Source organism: Engraulis encrasicolus, chromosome 5, assembly GCF_034702125.1.
Source record: "Engraulis encrasicolus isolate BLACKSEA-1 chromosome 5, IST_EnEncr_1.0, whole genome shotgun sequence".
In the NCBI taxonomy this organism is placed as follows: Eukaryota; Metazoa; Chordata; class Actinopteri; order Clupeiformes; family Engraulidae; genus Engraulis; species Engraulis encrasicolus.
Window position 1 is genome coordinate 41,474,248 of NC_085861.1, and position 23,137 is coordinate 41,497,384.

The window sequence follows — 23,137 nt, forward strand, 5'->3', positions numbered from 1 at the left end:
AACCGAGGATGCTGCCAACCCCAAATTGTTAACTGCGGCCAACTTATTGGTCATCTAGTTACATTTTATCATTTTGGCTGGGGTCGTTCATTTCACCTGATTTCTACTGGCCTATTTAACTATCTACCGACCTATCTAGTTTTCTCTTTCGCTACTGCTGGGCAAGTTTGTATTTTTGCTGCTGCCTGTCTATGTCCTATTGCTGCTGCTGTGATCCTAATATAACTGCTGCTAAACAAAACTTCTGCTGGTCTAGTCTGGTTAATAGAAATCTGCCTATTTCAGTTAACTTGACGATTTATGCCACATTTAGCCAATGACTGGCCCAGCCTTCTTGATTATACTTACTACTGGCATAGTCAATACGACTGCTCCTCTGATCACATGCATGATTTACTCTGGACTAGTGCATGATGTTTTTTTGGGGGGGATATCTAAATTCGACTGCTCAACCAATCCTCTCATTTTAACTGACTTTGAGAGGATTACCAGGTATGGAATTCTGCTGCCTATGCACGCTACCTACGGCCGGACGTGCGCGCCATTCTTAATGCCCAGAAGCCATGTCCCCTGCTGCCCCTGGTGGTAACCAATAAGTGTCTGCATCTATGCGTCGTGCTGCCATCTGCTGCTCCTGCTGCTGCTATGCCCCCCCACCCCCTGCCTTTACCAAATTTAGTTCCAAATTTAGTTTTAGATATTTTAATTTTAGATATTTATCTTTATAGCTATGACATCCTCTCATCGTATTCGAGAGAGGATTACCAGGTATAGTCTGTTTGGGGGGTTATCTCTCGCCCTGTCCTGCTGGGGTGAGAATTCCCTAAACTGCTGCTGCCCCCTGACTAAATGCTTTTCCATGCTGCTCATGGAAATAGGGGGGTTCCTCCGAACAGAGCTATACCGCCAAATGTAATTCATAATTTCAATAAAAGAAATTGCATTTATATTCTTCTCTTGTGTTTCTTGACTGAAATGGTTCTGACAGAAATTAAAGTACTAACGTCAGTTCTGGCCAGGCCATGGTAGTCAAGAAGCTTGCTGCCCTCCCCTTCATCTAATTAATTCCTAATTGATCCAGGTGCATTCTCTCAGCTGATAATCTTTCTTCCCTAGCGATTGGCCACACGGCTTCGGCACGCCTTTTAAATTCTATCCACTTCCTCTCAACTGTATGCTGCTCGGTTTTTGCTACCCACCACCTCCCCTGCTCCACCATGTCGTGTATGATGTGACATGTTCTCTTGTCACGTCGCTTGGCTCTGTTCATGGGGGGTTATCTCTCGCCCTGTCCTGCTGGGGTGAGAATTCCCTAAACTGCTGCTGCCCCCTGACTAAATGCTTTTCCATTCTGCTCATGGAAATAGGGGGGTTCCTCCGAACAGAGCTATACCGCCAAATGTAATTCATAATTTCAATAAAAGAAATTGCATTTATATTCTTCTCTTGTGTTTCTTGACTGAAATGGTTCTGACAGAACTGTTCTTTTCTTTTACTTTTTGTTAACATTATTCAATGCTTTTTCCTCTGTATCAATTGGTTCAGCGATTTTTTTTTTAAAAAGCCAGAAATTTGATCCAACCAGCTCTCACCCACACAGCTAACCATGAGAAGTACTCAGGTAAATACCTACACTATATGTATGTTAGGTTTTTATTGTGACACAAGTAAGTGGCGGTAGTTACCCTATGTTCTTTTACTTGTTGTACCACAAACTCGATCCAACTCTCAACCAACTCTCAACTCGGTGACATCACTTGTGCTTGAAAAACATGGCATGGATTGGTACTTTCTGAACCCGGGATTGACTCTTCTGATCATCACTGGACTGGATATGGAGCCACTACTGCCACAGCTGTTGCTGCTGTTGCTGTTGTTAGACCACACAAAGCTGCTCTTTGGATTAGAAAGAAAATATGGCTACAATATGGTTCAAATATGGAGTTTTGAAAGGCATTTTCTTGTTCAAATATTACCCAAAGCTAGTCGGTGGCGGTACTTGTATGTCCTTTCGGGTTTTTTAGCCGTCTGCAGTGACTCTATTACACACTGCTACGGTATGTGTGTTGGCCCATCACTCAGTCGTTTCATTGGCTGGAAACCGGTTTGCTTTTATGGAGGGTTTGCAAACGACGTAGGTCTGTTGACCTTTTACCAAAAACGTGATTCAACCTCTGGATCTGCAGTGGACACATACTGCTGCTGCTGCTGCTTGCGTTTTGTTGTTAGACCACACAGGGCTACTTTCTCGTTCTGCGCAGATTAGACTCCGCGACTGCGTGACTCGCCTCCAGCCCAGCCAGGAACATCTGTGCGGCGTGATGCCTCATGACTCGGTGGAGTGCAGTGCAGTGCAGTGCAGTGCAGGGCAGGCAGCAGGGCGAGGGGAGCAGAGGGGAGCAGAGGGGAGCAGAGCGGAGCAGAGCGGAGCGGGCAGCTGCTATGATTGGTGAGCGGCGCTCTGGAGTTGACAGAGAGCCGTGAGCCTACGAGCAAGGGTACGTACGTGGCTGGTGTAACAACAGTGCGGCGCCGGGGCAAAGTGTTTATTTTGTTGTCGGTTGTAGGCTACGTCTACTCGGATTGTCATTTTTTTCTTCTTCTTCTTTTTTTGTTGTTGTTTTTGTTTTAGGAGAGCCCCAGGTGCCAGCATCGGATGATATTGGCCAAAAGTTGGTAGTATTTCTTGAAATACAGTATACAGCTCTAACTTATTAATAATACACACAGGCACGCATGGACAAGTGCACACACACTCACACAAACACACACTGTATGCACACACACACAGACACAGACATACACTTAATATGCAAGCATACACACATATGTGCATGCACACACACACACACACACACACACACACACACACACACACACACACACACACACACACACACACACACACACACACACACACACACACACACACACACGCCAGTGAATGATATTGACAACTTGTTTGTCTACTCAAAATACAGAGCTATGCCAGTGTTTTATGGGTTTCCCCGCAAATGGCCTCAGTATTGACAGCCCTGACAGAGGGCAGCCTGGATAGCATATTTTTGGCCAACTCTAACACAACGCGAACCCTTATGCTCTGCCTCCCCACACTGTATCTATTTCTGCACAGTATAACACACTGTAAAACCTGATGATCTATCTCAAAAATTGATTCATGTTAACATCACTTAAAAGCAGCCGAAAGTGAAGATTACTTAACTATTGAAAGTGAAGTGCACTCATTTTGATTTTGCAGTCCATTTACTTGTTTCTTATAAGTGACTATAACATCATTGATGACATAGTCACTCATAAGACTCAAGTTGGCATAATGAATTATGGATCATGGTTGGAGTGACATCACATATAAAAGCAGAAAACATTAGCATAGTTCTAGCCCTTCTGCTTCTATTTTTGACACCTGTTTAGGCCTACTACAGACATTTTGCGAGGTGAGGCGTTCAGCAGACTTTCTAGCAATGCAAAACACTGCATTTAAGAGCAAAAATGAAGACAAAATTTGACAACTGTGTCACGATGGTCTGACTGGTAGTCTAATACACTGCAATGCAGTGTGTATTTATGCTTTGCATAATTTGAAGAACCTCTTGCATAATTGCAATCATTATTCGACTGGCGAGTTGAAAATGTGCTCATTGCAATAGCCTGGATCAACGTCAACGCCAAACAACCCCTCGAGACAGGTGCATGCATCAACAGCCAATGGGATTGCAGCTCTTTCGAAGTGGACAGAGCGCGAGCAAGCCAGAAAGACTCGACACGTCACTCACAGTACCAATCGACGACGACCACACTGCCGCCGCCAGTTGAGCTCGAAGTATCAGTCTCAGGTTTGTGGTCTTTCGATATGCAATGTGAATTTATGAGGAACTACTGTTTCATGGCTTAATTTCAAACATGTATCTGACACGGGAATGCCGGCAACATGTAGTCTGATTTTGTTTCCATCGTGTTGTGGTCATGATATTGTCGAAGCGTGGTGGCCAGTTAACCAGTTTGCTTCAATGTATGCTAGCCACATGTCTCGCGCCGAGGTTATCTAACTAGCAAACCTTTTCGTCGTCGTGTAATATGAAAGCATTTAGATATATGTCGGGCTTTCCACACGACATGCCTACATTATATGGATGTAGAACTACTTATTGTGTACGGTGGTCACAGTAGTATTACTAAACATTTGTCCTGAGGCCCGTGTTGTCGTTGAAAAGCTGTTGCAAGCTATTCCAAAATGTGGAAATGCAAGTTGTGTGGTTTTTCTACTGAAGTTAAAGTGCGGTTAATGAGTCATTACAGACTATTACATGGCCAGTACTCTGCAACATGCCCATTACCATGCCCCTTTTACCATTGCATGTGCAATTTCAGAACCTTCAATTCGCTAAAGGTTCATATGTCTCGAGTGCACGATCATGCAACGCCGAGGTCTGGGAGGGAAGTTGGCAGTAGGGTTTTCAAATGCCCACTTTGTGAATTTAGACAGCCGTTTGTTGAACGTGACATGTTTCTCCACCTCGGTAGACATTTACAACAAAAACAAATAGTCCCGTGTCCATTCAAAGACTGCACATTTACCTCAAATGTGCATTCTACATTTCGATCGCACAAACACAGGGAACATAGTAATTCTTCAGACTATGCACCTGAGCTGGTTCAGCCGATTTCGTCTGACCCTCCTCAAAATTGTGTCAGTGAGGAAGGGTCTGATGAATTCGATGAGGAGGAACCCTTTCACTACGAAGTAGATGACACTGATGCATTGGATCAGAAATTGGAATATAATTTGGCTGCCTTCTTTTTGAAGATGGAATCGATTCTTCATGTTAGTAATAGAGCAACACAAGAAATTGTTGAGCACATTGATCAGCTCTTTACTCTCTCTGAACCCATCCTGAAGAAAGTAATTGGTGACAGTCTGAAAAAGCACAATTGCCCTGTTACTGACACAATTGTCACTTCAATTGTGCAAGCAGTTTCAGAGTGTAACATCTTACACAGATCAGTGAAAAGTGAAGGTCTGCTGTCAACAGCCAAGAGGAGAAAGTCATATGTACAGCAGAGGTTTCCACATATCAAACCCATTGAGTACCTTATTGATGGTACCCAAAGAAAATGTGTTTATGTGCCTCTTCTCTCGTCCTTACAGGAATTGATGAAAAAGCCGGATATTGCAGACATTGCATTTCAACCAAGAACCGCAAATCCTGGTGAGTTTGCATCACATGTTGATGGCTCTTATTATCAGGGCAATATACTCTTTGCGGAAGGAGGTGTTAAGTTTGCCTTGATTCTGTATGCAGACGACCTAGAAATTGCTTGTCCTCTTGGCACGTCAAGGGGATATTACAAAATGTGTGCAGTGTACTGGTCCCTGGCAAACTTGCCAGTTAAATATCGCTCTGCCCTACACACCATTCAGCTTGCAATGTTGTGCAATTCAAAAGATGTCCAAAGATTTGGATATGCAAAAGTTTTTGCACCACTGCTGAATGATTTAAAGATTCTTGAACAGGATGGCGTCTACATTGAAACTTTAGGTGACTCCATAAAAGGGACAGTTTTCTCTGTTGTGTCAGACAACCTCGCGGCTCATGGGATGGCTGGTTTTAACCAAAGTTTTAGGTCTGTCTATAGTTGTCGTTTTTGTCTTTACTCCAAAACTGATGTACAGACATTGGATGCAACCACTGATGCTTGCCAGATGAGGTCAATAGACCAACATGACCACCTCACACAACAGATTCAGGAAAATGAAAATGTTGGGGAAACATATGGTGTCAAAGGCACTTGTGTTTTGTCTGATGAGCTTGTGTATTTCCACACCATCACAGGGTTTCCACCAGACCTGCTGCATGACCTCCTGGAAGGTGTAGTGCCTGTGGAGTTGGCCCTTTGCTTGCAAGGTATGATTTCAGTGAAACACTTCACTCTTAACGATCTAAATCAGACAATTAAGACATTTCCTTATCAGCACAATGACAAAGTAGACCGTCCTCATCCAGTTACTGCAAGTTTTTCATCTCGAGGAACAATTGGGGGTAATGGGCATGAGAATCATGCTCTTTTGCGATTACTTCCTGTAATTATTGGTTCCAAAATTCCAGATGGGGACAGGTTTTGGGAAATACTAATGGCATTAAAAGATGTGGTAGATCTTGCCATGTGTCACAAATTCACAGAAGAAACATTGCAGTACATGTCCTGCAAAATCTCAGAGCACAGACAGATACTCCAGGAGGTGTTTCCTAATTTAATGTTGAGGCCAAAACACCATTTCCTGGAGCATTATCCTCACCTCATTCGATGCTTTGGGCCCCTTGTCCATCTATGGACAATGAGATTTGAGGGGAAACACAGGATTTTTAAAAGGATCATACATGAGGCTAACAACTTCAAAAATGTCTTAAAAACATGTGCAGAGAGACATCAACTGATGATGACATACCACTTATCATCACCCAAATTTTTCAAACCACCAATTGAAATGTCTCAAGTCAAATCAGCCTTCATTGACACCTTACCGCCTGAGGTACAAGCCAGTGTTTCACAGACTGTGGACGACTTGACTGTCCTTAGTACAAATCGAGTAAACATTGATGGAACATCATTTGCGGTTGGCATGTTTGTCTGCACTGGTGTTCAAAACTCCTTGCCAGAATTTAAAGAAATTACGAACATACTACTGCTTGCAAATGAAATCACTGTTGTGCTGAAGGATTATGATGCATGGTATGTTGAGCATTTACGGTCATTCGAATTGACTGTTACTGATGGAAATAGCCATGTTGTTCGCTATGTCCGTGAACTGAAAGATCAGACACCATTGTATGCTTATAGAGTGTCTGATAGACTCATTCTTACACCTAAACATTTCATCCCCGTCTCTGATGAAGATTGCTAGTGTGTGTGTGTGTGCATGCGCGCATGCGCATGGGCGCGTGCGTCAGAGACATGAGGTGTGATTGTTTTTGAAGGCTATAGTGTGAGACAGAGATTTGTGGGCAATGTATGCACCAGCACATTTTTTGCATTTTTGTCTCATAATATTGTTTGCTTGTGTTTGTTTGTTCAAGGCAATTCCTGTTGTACCGATGGCCTCACCCCTGAAGTTGCGCGTCATTTTGGCTGATGACAACGCTGAAATTCTTGTCTTGCCATCTCGACCCAGTACAGTTGACGAACTAGTTTCAGAAATTAAAACAAGATTTGGGCTTGTGTACGACTTCAGACTTCAGTATGAAGACCCAGATTTTAATGCATTTTGCAACCTCGTCAGCATTGATAGCCTCCCATCCATTGCAACTGTCAAAGTGATTCACGTCATAGAATTGAATCTCAGCCCCGTAGACTTAGATGTCAGCTCCATCAGTACAGATGACACCGTTATTCTTTCCTCACCGGAGAGAAGCTGTAGGACTGAGGTCTGGCCAGAGTACTTCACTGTGCCATCGTTTACCTATGAGGTTGAATATATTCTGAGTCAGGGCAATACAGCCTATGAGAAGGAAGCAAAGCCCCTGAAGCTAACTAAAGATCAGAAACACAACATATTGGAGGCAATGGCTATAGAGATGTATAAATATGCTGGGTACCCAAGTGGCAAACAAATTCGCCAAGCTGCTGAGGCTTTAGTGAAAAAGCATCCGTGTCTGAAAGAGAAGACCGGAACAGGATATGATGCCTGGAAAAACAGCCTTTTCTTTAAGATGGGCAACTACCGTACGAAACTTAGCAGAGCAGGCCTGAAAGAGGTGTCAGTGAATGCAGGAAAGCGTAGTCGACTTCACCCCACTGCTCCATCAGCCCACTCTCAAATCAAGCGCCCCAGACGGGGAGAGATTAATTACCTACCAAATTATCCCGCCGGTGAAAGCAAGGACAGCTTGGAGGCTCAAAGAAATGAACTCCATAGTGAGTTTCAGAAAGCTCCTGCCGAAAGAGATGGACCACTCATCTTCTTGCTCATGCAGAGAACATTCGCGTTGAGACGTGAGGAAATAATCAACAGTCCAAGGCCTATTGCAGAGCTGAGGGAGCGGTGGCCTGCCCTCTTCTGTGAAGCCCAGGTAAGTTGAAAGCTGATTGTTAGTTACTGTATATATGTATATGTAACAGTTATACAGGCATTTCAAAATTCTATGTTTTGTTTTTGTTTATTTTTTGTCTTGTTTGTCTTGTTGTTTCCACAGCTTTACAAGGAGGTCCATCGCATCACGAACCAAAACCTCCCCTTCAACTTCTTCGCGGCACTGGACAAATACACTCCACAGCTCCTGAACCTCTACAAAGAGAAGCAGACGGGAACCTTGGGCAAGAAAATGGCTGCGCTTCTTTCTGATTACAGTAAACAGGTAAGTGTCATGAATATAGGATAGGCATCAAACAAGTTTTGTAATTACATCCATGACCATATTTATACGTTTTGCATCTCTGTATAAATGTGTGGTCTGTGAAGATGCTCAGATAACAGAACATAGATGAGTTGTTAGGTAATTTTATTGACCAAGGACTTGCATATTAAGTAAAGTGTGAAGACTCATTAAAGGAACAGTCCACCGTACTTCCATAATTAAATGTCTTCTCTGAGTTGAGACAAGCTGATACCTCTTTCAGCTTTGTGCGTGCTCTCAGTCTGCCAGACATAATGTTACTCCTTTTAGTATGTAGCTAGGCTCAGCATGGCCGCTGGCATTTTTCATTTTTCATTTTTGAAGGCTGAAGTTAGGTCTGACCAAACTATTGTACCTTTTCTCTATTTACATTGAACCAAGCCACACAAAACATGTAGGCCTATATTTTCTATGCTACAATGGCCACTATAGTACATTGGTTTCTCATTTGTGAACACCCCTGGCTGCGTGCACACAAGGTGTTTCTACGCCTTTCATTATTGGGCCATTTTTGTAGCATAGAAACTGTGTGTAACTGGTCATATTAATGTATTAGAAGGAAGGGTTTGATCTCAGGCTAGCTTCATACATTCTAATAGGAGTAACATTGTGTCTGGCTGGGAGCAAGCAAAAGGCACAGGGTGGTATGGATTTCACATTTCATTGTGGAAGTATGCTGCACCGTTTGTTTAAGATCATACAACCACAGCGACAGATGTCATACATCAAGGAGTGAGTGAAGGTTGTTGCCACATCTGTCTAAAAAATGCTGTGGTGTCGTAGCAGGTTAGGCTAATGTTTAGGTGTTGCAGTGGGCACCCCTTATGATGAAGAGAGCCCCCATCACTGTGGTACTAACTGGGGTTATTCAGTAGAACAATACTGCTTTTCACTGTCCTGAAAAAAAACATCCGTTTGATCAGGAGTATAGTTGGTGTAGTTGTAGAACCTTACAAAGCTCTTTGTCATAACACTCAACAGGATAATGACATCCAGGCAACCAGAACTGCTGTCCTGTTTGGCCTGGCCCTGTATCTCAAAGAAGATGCGTCGGAGATTTTCAAGAGCTGCAAGGTATGCCGTTCATTCATTAACAGCACTTTCAGACCTCCTGCTTTTATGTCGTTCTTACCATCATGCTGCAATTTTTGACTTGACAATCTATGTACACGTGTGTGTATCCGCATGCATACACGCATCCTCTATACAATCTCAATGTGGATATTCACTGTTCAAGAAATGAAAGGGAGCATCAAAATAATGCATTGCTTTTACAAGGTAATCATACCTCTATGAAATCAGCCTGTCCAGTTAGGAAGCAGCACTGGTTGAATCAATTGTGTTTTTCTTTTTTTACTTTTACTTTTGACCTTGCAAAAGTTTCCTTCCAACACGGGTAACTACTCTTAGTAACCACTAGACCTGTGTACTTGTCGTATGATCAGCTGACTGGATCAAGTTTGTGTTGGTTCTCGTTAGGTTTTCAGCTTTTTTTTTGGGTCAGTTTTGCATTCTGACTCTTTCGCACCTGCCGGTACCATAAGGCAGTGTTAATCACCCACTGAAGTCGCTGAGGTAGTGCTGCTCATCCAAGATGCCACATCAAGGTGAGGCGTGGCAAGAATGTTTGTGGTGTCTCCCAGCAGTGTCCAGAGTCTAGAGCTCACAGGTGATACCAGGGAACATGCCCTTATGATCAGGAAGATACTCCATAAGTGGCAGCTATGGTTACAGCTAGTTACTGTGAAGTATGGTGCTAGAGAACATGAAAAATGTCATGTACGACACTGGTGCACAGTGCTCCTCATAAATGAGGTTGCAGGCAGCATGACATTCTCCATGGCATCTCCAGACTCTGTCATGTTGCTTTCATGTCCTCATTGTGTACTGGCTCTCATCTGTGGTCAGTGAAGGTCACCAGTGGTAAACATGCCAATTTTGACATGTGCAAATGACGCTCCACTGTGATGGGCTGTAACCAAAGGCCCCAAGCATCGGGTCTCGTACCCACCTCATGTAGTCTATTCCTAATCATTTGGGCAGACGTTTGAACAACAGTCACTTGCAAAGCTCATTTTGTGGGGGCTCTGTGCTTCCTGAGCCACCTAGTACAAAGAAGATGGCGATCTGATGCCAGGTTGGAAACTCTCCTATGGCTGGCATCTAACATCTCCTATTATACTAATCTGTGCCATGGTATCACTTGTAAACTCTGGACACTGCTGGGAGAAACCCTCTTGCCACACCTCACCTTGATATGACCTCCTGAATGAGCAGCCCCACCTGTGTGACTTCAGTGGGCGATGGACCTCCAGGGCACCACTACAAGAAAGCAATTGTGACCACAGAAACCATCAGAAAGGATGAAAAAGCAAAAGGGGCTGTGGACACCAACAGCATAATAACTTTTTTAAGGGCATGTTTTGGTTATTGTTTCTCATTTCTACCTGTTCCCTGTTACATTTACTGAAGTATGGTTAATCTGGAAAAGCTAAACATTATGGTGCTCTCTTTACTTTTGAGCAGTGTAATTACACATACTGTGGCATTTTTGGGATAATAGTAGTGGCCTTACTGGGGAATTTTTTTGTGTATAAAATTGCTCAAAATTCTTGAATAGTTTTCCCCCTGCATTGAGGTTGCTGCACTTGGTACTGCAACTGGAAAACATTAAACAAATGTATCCATTATTTAATTAAAGAGAACAAAAGACAATGTTGAGAAAAGTAGTGAATGCTATGTTTACAAATTTAAATGTAAGCTATTCATTCCTTAGGTTGTGATTCCTGTGTGTGTGTGTGTGTGTACTCTGTAATCTACTAGATTGTTGTGCTGCACTGTTTCTGAGAACTGATTTACAACGTCTTTGTTCCATGGAATTCACCAAAATAATTGTACAACAGTCTATTCTCCATCAAACACAGCATAATGTTAATAGGTTTTTGTATGTAGGCTTTCTATTGGATTAAATCAATTAAGTCTCATCAATTGTTTGGACTGGTATACATATACTTACCTTTTTGCGTTCCGTTGCTTTGTTTGTAATTGTTAGGAAGTCGACTTCGAGGAATCCCAAACAGGAGCTGTCACACTCCTTGCACTTACCGAAGACAATCCATCCGCAGTACCGTTCAACCCGCAGCACGTTACAGTCATTCTGGAGGACCAGGTGGTTCTTTCACACAAATATTGGGTAGACGCACTTGTTCTTTTGTTTGGTCTGATCTATGCCCTGCACCTAGAGTACCCTGCAAAGCTTAAGGGTTTCTTTGAGTTTATTCAGGTTGTCCTCCTGAACCTCGATGATGGAAGGTGTCAGATTAAGCCAAAATTGCTGTCACTCAAGAATGAGTTAGAACTTGGTGTTTGAACAGGATGAATCTTTCATCTATCAAAACGTGTGCAGAACTTTCACTGTCGCTTAAATATTGGGCAGCCGCTCTTGTTGTTTTATTTGGCCTGATCTATGCCCTGCACCTAAGTTTTTGTTTGTTTAAAAAATGTCATCAGTAAACAGTGTTGTACAGGTCTATACGGTACAAGTGGGTGCCTAAGAAAAATGTTTCATGATTAATTTTGCCTGATGTTCCAACCCTGTTGTGAAAATGAAAATTAGGGATGAAAAAGTTTGGGCTGGTATACGTACAGTCAATCCGGAAAGTATTCACAGCGCTTCACTTTTTTCACATTTTATTATCTTACAGCCTTATTCCAAATGTTACAAATGAATCTGTTGTCAAAATCCTACACAAAAAATTCCGTTATGACCATGTGGAAAACAAGTTGTCTTGACTTTTTTTTTTTTTTAATAAATTTTCTAAACTAAGAAATCATATTTACAAAAGTATTCACAGCCTTTGCTTAATACTTTGTAGAACCACCTTTGGCAGCAACTACTTCCATTTCGAAATGAAAAGGGATTAAAAGGGAGGTCATCGGTTTGTGTTTCAACCCTTCAGTACATTGAAATTGTACATTTTGAGTCTGCACCTGGTTAAAATAGATGGTTGTGAGTTTTGAATGAAATCCTATGGAGAGTATCATGATCTGCTTATGTAGTCACAGAGCATGTTGACATGCATGCTTCTTTAGGTGTAATTCAGATTTCCAATGTTGACTGCATCCATACATCGCCAAACCATGTCAGTCCCACAACCATGCTTGACTAGTCAGATGATGCACTTTTTGTGTAAAACTCACTTGTTTACCTCCACACATGCTTGACGCCATCTAAAGCAAATTTGTTTATCTTCGTCTCAAGAGAGATGAACAGACCAAGGATATGGATCACTGGAACCATGCCGTGTGGTCTGATCAGACCAAGATAAACAAATTGGCTTTGGATGGTGTCAAGCATGTGTGGTGATAAACAAGTGAATTTTACAAAAAAAGTGCATCATCTGGCTAGTCAAGCATGGTAGTGGGACCGACATCGTTTGGGGATGTATGAATGCCGTCAACATTAGAAATCTGAATTACACCTAAAGAAGCATGCATGTCAACATGCACTGTGACTACAGAAGCATATCATGATACTCCCCATAGGATTTCATTCAAAACTCACATCCGTCTATTTCAGCCATTTCAATGTACTGAAAGGTTGAAACACACACCGATGACCTCCCTTTTAATCCCTTTTCATTTCGAAATTTAAAAAAATGAATGTACTGTCAAGACGACTTTTTTTCACATGGTCATAACGGAATTTTTTGTGAAGGATTTTGACAAGAGATTCATTTGTAGCATTTGAAATAAGGCTGTAAGATAATAAAATGAAGCGCTGTGAATACTTTCCGGATTGACTGTATACATATCTTGCAATTTGTGCACCAAGATGGTGTTCGCTCAGCTCATTATTGTGGTGGAAATGATCATTTAAAGGGTATTTCCTAATCCGCACCAGAGAACTTTACCCCTTCAAGTATTTTCATGTATGAAAACTGATCCTTGTATGAAAGATCGACATGGTGGTACTACTGCAGTGAATTGGCTTGAGGGGTCCCAGCTGTTTTTATACATGGTGCCATGCATCTGGCAAAATATTTTGAAGTGATAATCTTTTATAGATGTTAACCAAATACCCTTGAAAAGGCTGTTGCTGCTACACAAATATTGGGCAGCCGCTCTTGTTCTTTTATTTGGCCTGATCTATGCCCTGCACCTAAGTTTTTGTTTGTTTAAAAAATGTCATCAGTAAACAGTGTTGTACAGGTCTATCTACGGTACAAGTGGGTGCCCAAGAATGATAATTTGTATTGCCCTAAAGTTTCATGTTTTCATTTTGCTTGCTCCAACCCTGTTGTGAAAAGGAAAATTGGGAATGACTTTTTGGTTCCCCCAAGACATTTGAGCAACCAGCAAAAAATAAAATCAGGTCACCAAAGATATTTTGTTAGGCTACTTACATAGGGTATTATATTCATTGTATATTTTTGTAAAATATAGTGATTCGTTTCATTTTTTGTTATGCTTAATGTTTCAATAAAACAATTTTATTGATCATGGTTTCCTGTCAAGTTTTCATACCTTAAATAGTTCAAGGCAACATGTTTCCTCAAATAGTTTGAGTAGTTATATTATTAACGTCTGAGTAGTAATAACTTCAGTTGTATAAGTGGTCATAGTGTAAATCGTACAAGTTAACATTAAGCAAAATACACAAGTGGTAATGACTCTACTGTGTATAGTGAAGGTGAAGTGGTTTTCTCAAATGATTTGAGTTAAAGCTAACTTGATTCAATGAAGTTATCAAACTCAAACGATTCAAGGCAACGCGTTTCCTTGTATTATTTGAGTTAAATTAACTTCTCAGGTTTTACAGTGCAGGCACTTCAAACTGCACTTCACACTACCTATGTCAATATCCACACCTCTTTTTCTTTAAATATCAAGTACAGTCAAGTCAAGTCAGCTTTTATTGTCAGTCTCTTCATATGCACAGGTCATACAAGGAAATTGAAATCTCTCTCTATCCCATGAAGGACATAGACATTCACAGGACTGACTTTTACAGACTGACATCAAAGTGCAGGACAGGACAAGTAACACTATATAGCATATAACATCTTAGAAATCCCATATTTGATGAAAAGAGCGTGAAAGGATCAATCTTACTGCCCATTTCATATTAAACGCTTCACTTTCAATCTACCTCCCCACCTGCTACCAAACACTGCGCAATTGTACTACGTGTGTGTGTGTGTGTGTGTGTGTGTGTGTGTGTGTGTGTGTGTGTGTGTGTGTGTGTGTGTGTGTGTGTGTGTACGTGTACGTGCATGCATGCGTGCGTGCGTGCGTGTGTGTGAGTTATGTTCTGTGCTTAGTATAGTTTAAATTGCACAGCTGGAGCCTGGCGTAATGCAAGTTCAAATCCTCTGAGTAACGTGAGTTATATAGAAGAATTTGACAGTAAAGCACACTTGACTTGACTTGATGTAGTGTATGTGCTCTGCTGAAGCTTCGCTATGAAGTTAGCAGCATGTGGAGCTGACGTAATTTACTGAGACAATACTTTGAAAGTGTAAAAGCCATTTCCGCTCAGCGAAATTTCATCTTCATTATTCATTCTTCTTTCGTCTAGGTAGTAGCGGTAATGCTGAGGTGAAGTTGTATTCTGGTGGGCAGTCTGTATTATGCAGATGAAGAACCAGTACTTGTGTACAATATGTGTGTGTGTGTGTGTGTGTGTGTGTGTGTGTGTGTGTGTGTGTGTGTGTGTGTGTGTGTGTGTGTGCGTGTGCGTGTGTACACGTTCACATGAGTATGTATTTAAGAGAATGTGTGAGTAAAACTGGGAAAAGCAGAGACCGAGTACGTGAGTGAGCAGCGTTTGTGTGAGTGTGCTTATGCCAATGTGTACTGTATGAGTAAGAAAGAGAGATTACAGTAAATTAGAGAAAAGGGCCTGAAAGATAAAAACATAGGACAGAGAGGCCGACGGACAAAACTAAAGACAGAGACAGAACACGGCAAGAGAGAAAAGTGTGTGTACTGTACTGAGTGTGTGGCTGGAGAGTTGTGGAACAAGAGCAGGAGAGTAATGCGTTTGGCTGTCTGGTTTGGCTGGAGGTGTGTGGGACTCTTACCGTGCTGAAGCCGGGGAAGAGGCTGACCCCGGAGGCGGGCTCCAGGGGGAAGGGCAGGAACTGCTTGATGCCCAGGGCAGCAGGCTGCAGGCCGGGCAGAGGGGGCCGCATCAGGGTGGGCAGCAGGGGGCCCTGGCATGCATTACCTGCAGCAGCCACGCAGAGACATACACACAGACACACACACAGACACGCACATACACACACGCACGCATACACAAGCATGTACACACACACACACACACACACACACACACACACACACACACACACACACACACACACACACACACACACACACACACACACACACACACACACACAAGCGCGCACACACACACACACACATGCACACACACACACAAACAGAGAGGACATACAGAGACATGCTTGTATAAGACAGAGAGCCACACAGGAAGACATATTTTGCTTAAAATAAGTTATTTTATGAAATAAATTAGTTTAAGCAATTTGTTCGTTCATAACAAAGAGAAGGCCGTATTCCCACAAATACAACTCTCCCACTGTGTTACAAAACCATTAATAATTTTACGACTCGTGAAATCATAAAATCATTTACAATATCATAAATGCATAATGCTTTACCAGATAATTGATGCCATTATGGCCAAGAGTAACATAGTGCTTCACTACAGCATATGCTCCTGTAAGTGCTTGTGTACATTTACTGTCAATGCCTTGTGCACTGGGAAATAGCATTATGCACACACACAGTGTATTAAACATTTGGACCATAATGTTTAGAGAGTATTGCGAAATACTCATAAATAATGCAGTCATCAGCATGCCTCGTCGATGCATCCATAATGCATCTCTATAATTACATCCATCAAGGGGTCTTGTACCTGGAACACCACGGCTAATTATACTGGCGATCCAGAGGGCGAAGAGCAGAGGGGCAAAGACCCCATTAATGGATATGGAGAATGATGTACTTAATCAGCCGATTAATACAATGTACTTTTGAAAAAAAGTACACCCTTTTACACACAAGTGGTGTAAATCGGTCGAGTGGCAAGTTAGTTTTTCAGGTAGGAGAGGGCAACTTTGCACTTAAGAGTTTGTGTATTTGGTGAAGTGCATTGGTCTAAAAAACCTTGCCTATTTAATGACCTCATCACAGAAGTTTTGCAACTGTTTATGTACAACAAAGTTATATATGACTACTATTGACACTCATATGTCACAACTACCTCTCACGTTAGCGAAGCCATACACCATTTCCACCGCCACCGTTGTCAAGAAACCATCTTTCTTTTTGCAAATCAGTACCCACAATTCTCCACTCAACACACAAAAATCAAATGGGAACCAAAGTGTATTCTGATTTCAAACAAGTCCTCAGATATGCTACAAAACATCTTTAAATCTGTGCATGCTTTTGCAAAAAAAAAGTCATTTGTGTGAATAGTTGAATTTGTGTGCAGAGTTTTGAAAACAAAAGTGTGAAAGATGTGAGTAAGCAATTGCAAAAAGACTAATACTGTACATTGTACTTCCAAAAGTACACCTTTTATAAGTGAAATGGTCGACTAGCAAGTTTGTTTCTCAGGTTGGAGAGGGCAGCTCTGGACTTAATGTGATTATGTATTGGTGAAGTGCATTGGCCTGTAAAACCTTGCATAGCTAATGACCTCATTAAGTGCACAGCGCTTAATAATACGTTGTTGATCGTACTGAACAATAGCACAACAACAGCACACAAACAACAGCTGAGAGAGAGAAAAAAATGTTTTCTGTTTAGAACCTGTGGCAACTGTAATAAAAATGGATTTTTAAATAAAAAAATAAAAAAAAGAAAGGAAAGAAAAGGACCGCTGCTTAACATAAATCCACCGGGGTGCTTTTTAGTGAAACACGGTGGATTTCTCATGAATATGCTAATGCAAGCTGAAGTGCTTCACTTAAACCACAGCACTGCTTTTCCTACTAAGTGTATGTTTTCAACACCAGTGCACCTCATTCTAATCTCCATATACTATGGGCACTCAACTACCCCCAGACAACTGCTAACACAGTCCAAGTCAGTTTGCATGAACACGTCTGACTGTGTGCGTGTGTGTGTCCATGTGTGTACATGACGTGTGCCTGTACGTGTGTGTGTGCGTGTGTGTCCATGTGTGTGTGTGTGTGTGTGTGTGTGTGTGTGTGTGTGTGTGTGTGTGTGTGTGTGTGTGTGTGTGTGCATGTGTGTGTGTGTGTGTGTTGTTTTCTTTTGCCCTAGAGACAGAAGATGCGGGAACACAATGCCGTGCATGGGGGGGTGAAAACCAAAATGTCAAACAGGCATCAAGATGAGAGCAGAGTGACATTCTCATCCTTTGTCATGGGCTTTTCAACATCAATAAGTTGTGATTATCTGTGGGAATTGCTGGCAATTGCTTTTCCCCCTGCCGAGTCTGTCTCTCTCCCTCTCTATCAGTACTGCATGTGGCATTTCCGAGGAGCACAATGCTTGTTTTGATTTCTGTTTGATGACAAAGAGTTGCTTGCCAATGGAAAGAAAAGTACAAAAAAACGAACCGATAAAATTGGAAGGAAGTATTTTTTTTTTCAGACGAAAATTATATAATTATATATCAAAAAGTAAATCATAAAGTAAATAAAAGTTTGGTCTTTCATCTTCTGACGGCCACGTGAGTCAGCCTTTTTTTTCTCCCCCCCTCCCTCCCATGCATGGTGATTAGCGTCAGGGGAGGACTTGATAATTACACACGATGAATAGCATGCAGAGAGACAGTGGAACAACGAGCAGTAGGGAGAAAAAAAAAACAAGGTAGGAAAAACACACAAACGGTACTACTTGGGAGGAAAAAACTGGAAAGTAAATAGGGTTCCTTGATTTTATTATCATATGATTAAGAGGCAATAAAGTAAGATCTGGAGGAGGAGTGGGGGGATGAGGGGAGGAGAGAGGCTGGAGGTTGAGAAGTGAGGTGGAGGAAGTTACATGGTGAATTAAAAACAGCAGAGAGAATGGAAGATACTGTAGAGAGAGAGAAAGAAAGAGAGAGAGAGAGAGAGAGAGAGAGAGAGAGAGAGAGAGAGAGAGAGAGAGAGAGAGAGAGAGAGAGAGAGAGAGAGAGAGAAACAGAGAGACAGAGAGCGGTTTTAGTACTGGTGTCGGTGAACGAAAGTGCGCTTTATGCCGACGCACTTCCAAACACACTGTACGCAAGTTCCCGAAGGGTCTACTAATAAGAACCATAGGATAACAATTGCCTGTCCGAGCACACTGCCAAAAAAGGAGAGAGTAGTGCCGGTGGGGGGCTGGGTAAGGGGGCAGGGGAGGTTGTGAGGCAGGGAGGGAGGAGGGCAGGGAGGAAGGCAGGGAGGGAGGGAGGTAGGGTAGGAGGGAGAGAGGGAGAGGAAGGAGGGAGAAAATCGATGCCAGCACAGGGCTTAAAAGCGGCGTTGCCGCGTATCAAAACAGCCGCTCCGGAGACAAATAAAACGGCACAATGGCTCTGCCGCTCCGAACCCCGGGCGATGGGAGGGTGAATAAACGAGTTGTAAAAGAACAGAAGGGGAGAGAGAGAGAGAGAGAGAGAGAGAGAGAGAGAGAGAGGGTGATGAGTGGAGGGCAACACGAAAACTGAGAACAGCACTGTTGTTACACCAATGCTTTGGAATGCTTGATGCCTGGATGCATGCGTGCTCAAGTGGAGGCATGTTTCAGCTCGACCACCCCAGACACCCAACCTCACCTCTCTCCTTCCCCATCCAACACCACCAGCATACCACCCCCTAACCCACCCAGTCACCCACCGAAACCCAGCCCCATGGCCGTCGCTTCATCCCCGCACCTCTGCCCTGCCCTACCACCCACCCTCCCTCCCTCCCTCCCCAGGCGGCAAACCTGCAAGTTACGCCTCTGTGGTTGTCAAGGAAAACAGACAGGGAGAGAGCAAGACAACAGCCAAAGCATTAGTGAGTGACGGAGAGAGCTGCTGGAATGGATGCTGGGTGTGTGGGTGGGTTGTGGCATGTTTGGGGGTTGTTGGATGGGGAGTAAGCTGGGCATAATAAAGTCCAGTCCCAGCCTGAGCACACGCGTGCATGCATACACATGTACTGGATAAGACACAGGCACGCACGCACGCACGCACGCACGCACGCACGCACACACACACAATTCCAAGAGCCATTCAATACTGCAGTGCAGCTGCAATGGGCCATCGCACAAGGGACTTTTTGGGGTGTGTGTGTGTGTGTTTTTTGGTTCGTCCAAGACTAACCTCCTGCTGAACTTCAATCATAAAAGGTTTACAGCACATTCACACAGCCAGCACATAAATATCGACTTGGACGGCAGGCCGGCCGGCGAGTGAGAGAGCAGCGCAGAGCAGAGCAGAGCAAGGCGAGCAGCACTGCCTTGTTAAGGCCCTAATAAGCTGACATGTGCAACACCTTGCCTGGCCCCAGAGGCCCCGTCCTGGGGAGAGTTTAATACGGAGGCTACAGGAGGGAAAGGAAGAAGGGGGGACGGAAGGTAGCAGGAGAGATGGAGTGGTAGAGAAAGAAAGTGAAGAAACAAAGGGAAGGAGAGGAAGAGAACATGTGAAGACTACTGGAGGGAAAGAAAAGAGGGTAGAGAGGGGGAGAGTGGAGGGTGGCAGGAGAGAGTGATAGTCAGAGAAAGAAAGTAAAGAAAGAAAGGGAAGGAGAGGAAGAGAATGTAATGTAATGTAATGTAATGTAATCATGTAATGTAATGCAATAAAACGAGAAGGGGATGGGGAGTTTACTGTGAAGACTACTGGAGGCTACAGGAGGGAAAGAAGGGGGGACGGAGGGTAGCGGGAGAGAGAACATCGGGAGGGTGCGGAAGGAGGGAAAGAAAGGGAAGATAGAGGAGGGGGGCAGGAAAGAAGGATAATGAGAGAAAGAGATAGATGGACAAACAAACGGAAGGAGATAAATAGAGTGGAGAGTTTACTGATGGAAATAGATGGAAAACATGTGGAAATAGAAGAGAGTGGAGAGAGGAGAAGACAAAGAAGAAGACAGTGAGCAAGAAATAGATAGAGAACCAGACAGAAGAAGGGAGAGACATACAGTACAGGCGCACAGAAAAAATGTGGGGCGGGCGGATAAGACGGCCTCAAGGGCCGCATGGCCCCCAGGCCACAGGTTCCTCACCACTGGCCTAGAGTGTATTTGGTCCCAGACTACTCTCTAGTGTTGAAACAACACTGCACTGTTTAACTGTGTAGCAACCAGTAAAGGTAAAATGAAAGAAAAAGACAGGGAGAGGGGTGAGGGCAGGCCAGGTGAGAGTAGGAGAACAGAACAGAGAGGAACGATGAAGGGAGAGAAAGAAACATAGAAATACATACAACTGGGAGTTACAGACAATGGAAAAGAACAGGACAGAAAGAGACAGGCAGAAAGATCAAGGGATAGATATAAAGAGAGAGAGATGGAGAGAGAAGGAGAAAAGCACGACGGCGGAGGGGAGGTGGCAGACCAGGTGAGAGTGGGAGAGCAGACACAAAATAATGAAGCGAGAGAAATAAAGAGAAAATGGGAGAGAGAGAGAGAGAGGGAGAGAAAGAGAGAGAGAGAGAGAGAGAGAGAGAGAGAGAGAGAGAGAGAGAGAGAGAGAGAGAGAGAGAGAGAGAGAGAGAGAGAGAGAAAGGGCAGACAGCGTGTTTCAGGTCTCTTGCTCTTGCTACAGTGCATTTTGCGGACTGATTGCAGGCTTTCAGAGCGACTGGACCTCAACACTAATCATCTGGTGATTTATGGTGTTTTTCGCTCTTCACTTCACTGTTGAGCAACCACAACCACACACTAGTTGTTGTGTGCGCATTGTGTGTGCGTAGATGAATGTGTGTGTGTGTGTGTGTGTGTGTGTGTGTGTGTGTGTGTGTGTGTGTGTGTGTGTGTGTGTGTGTGTTTGTGTGTGTAGGTGAGGGTGTGTGTGTGTGTGTGTGTGTGTGTGTGTGTGTGTGTGTGTGTGTGTGTGTGTGTGTGTGTTGGGGGGAAGGTGTGTGTGCGCGCATAGGTAAATATGTGCACTTCTGTGTGTGTGTGTGTGTGTGTGTGTGTGTGTGTGTGTGTGTGTGTGTGTGTGTGTGTGTGAGAGAGACAGAGAGAGAGAGAGAGAGAGGGAGAGAGAGAGAGAGAAAAAGAAAGAAAGAGAGGGAGAGAGAGATAGAGAGAGAGATGTATGTGCATCTAGAGAGGCCTATAAAGTGTGTTAGCTCTGCCAATGAGGTATTTTTGTGTGTTTGTGTGTTTGCTTGTTTGTGAGCAAGTCTATGGAAAAATGAACGGCTCGATTTTCACGACAGAGGGAGAGCGGGTGAAATAAGGACCCGTGACACTGTAGGCCACATCTGACTCCTCATAAGGGATCCTATTATAATCAGCAGCGTGGATTTTATCATCCATGACTATTTCCATTATAAAAATGCCTTGTGAAAAATAAGCTATGACTGTGGGGGAAAAAATGTTATACTCAAACGTTGATTTGTACATTTATCTCACATGAAAATGTCTACTCTGACCTGGGAGGTATTCTAAGAACCTGGCTCAGTAATTTACCAGGTTAACTCAATCTTTCGGTAGTGGAAAACCATCTAATAGAAGATCCTGAAGTCTTGATTTTCTTCACTAAATGACACCTGTAGGCTATCTATTAGTAACTTTACTGCATTTACTCACCTTTTTAAAGATACGGATATTATTTTGAGAATAACTGTATGTGTCATTAAAATCATAGTAGGCTAACTCATTTTCAACAACAATGCAATTGCTACCTTTTTGCTTTGTAGGGCAATACAGACCACACGGATTTGCAGTTCTTCCAAGCGCTCTTTCAATTTTCGAAACAACTTCTGTTGAGACCAGGCACGCACGTCAAGTCGAATAAAAACATACAGTACACACAGCTAGCAAATAAACCGTCTAACTGGAAATGCCTCTTGTATTATTTTTAGTTGAGGAAATCCAAGCCTGATGTGAAACAAAAAATGCCACACACACTCAAAGACGTGAGTGTGGAGAGGCACTTGAAATCCCCAACTGTCAAACTTCTCAAAAAACGGGGTCTCGCCGGAGCTGTGGAGAGTTAAATGTAATAAAACAAGCGCGTTCGTAAGTGCTCTGGAATGCAGCCACACAGAACTGATGGAAAGTGTCCATCTACAGGTCAACCTGTCCCCAGTAAGCTTACTCCTGGATGGCCAGTGTTTCCCCCAGCACTTTATAGCTAAAGCGACCACCTCCCTTGACTAGGTCTATAAAAAAGGGAAGATCACATACTGTGAATGTATTTTCTAGACAATATAGTCTTGACAATGAAAATAGTCACATGAAGACGCCCTCTTGACAACAAACACCTTGACTAGGTCCACTAAAAAAAATGGAAGATTTTGTATTGCGAATGTACTGTAATTTCTACACAGCATAGCCTTTCAAATGGTGACAGTCACCTGTCTCTGATGCAGACTAATCACCCACCCACTCACCCACCCAACCAACTTGACTAACAAATGTTGTTCAGGAAACACCGTGGGCAACAGAGGTGGATGGATGGTTGAGGCTGGGTATGGGGTGAGGAGGGTGGGGTGTGTGTGTGTGTATGAGAGTTGGTTGGGGGTTGGGGGGGGG

The 23,137-nt window shown here is 43.2% G+C and overlaps 2 protein-coding genes across 6 annotated transcripts in view; one reads left to right on the forward strand and one right to left on the reverse strand.

Annotated features, from left to right (window-relative positions):
- znf385d (zinc finger protein 385D) overlaps window positions 1-23,137 on the reverse strand; it is a 179,583-nt gene that overhangs the window by 83,089 nt on the left and 73,357 nt on the right. For all 3 annotated transcript variants that reach the window (XM_063199414.1, XM_063199413.1, XM_063199415.1), the window contains one exon: window positions 15,497-15,642. In XM_063199414.1, coding sequence (XP_063055484.1) covers window positions 15,497-15,642 — 146 coding nt within the window. The remainder of the gene's footprint in view (window positions 1-15,496; window positions 15,643-23,137) is intronic.
- On the forward strand, window positions 3,823-12,109 carry LOC134448555 (sterile alpha motif domain-containing protein 3-like). Of its 3 annotated transcripts, XM_063198235.1 has the most exons (7): window positions 3,823-3,854; window positions 5,168-5,228; window positions 5,853-5,924; window positions 7,095-8,087; window positions 8,211-8,372; window positions 9,393-9,485; window positions 11,464-12,109. In XM_063198235.1, the coding sequence occupies exons 4-7, from the start codon at window positions 7,113-7,115 to the stop codon at window positions 11,779-11,781; spliced, it is 1,548 nt and encodes a 515-aa protein (XP_063054305.1). In that variant the 5' UTR covers window positions 3,823-3,854; window positions 5,168-5,228; window positions 5,853-5,924; window positions 7,095-7,112; the 3' UTR covers window positions 11,782-12,109. The 3 variants fall into 3 exon arrangements, with proteins under 3 accessions (XP_063054305.1, XP_063054304.1, XP_063054303.1); XM_063198234.1 differs by lacking the exon at window positions 3,823-3,854 and having other exon boundaries at window positions 4,304-5,228; XM_063198233.1 differs by lacking the exons at window positions 3,823-3,854; window positions 5,168-5,228; window positions 5,853-5,924 and having other exon boundaries at window positions 6,614-8,087.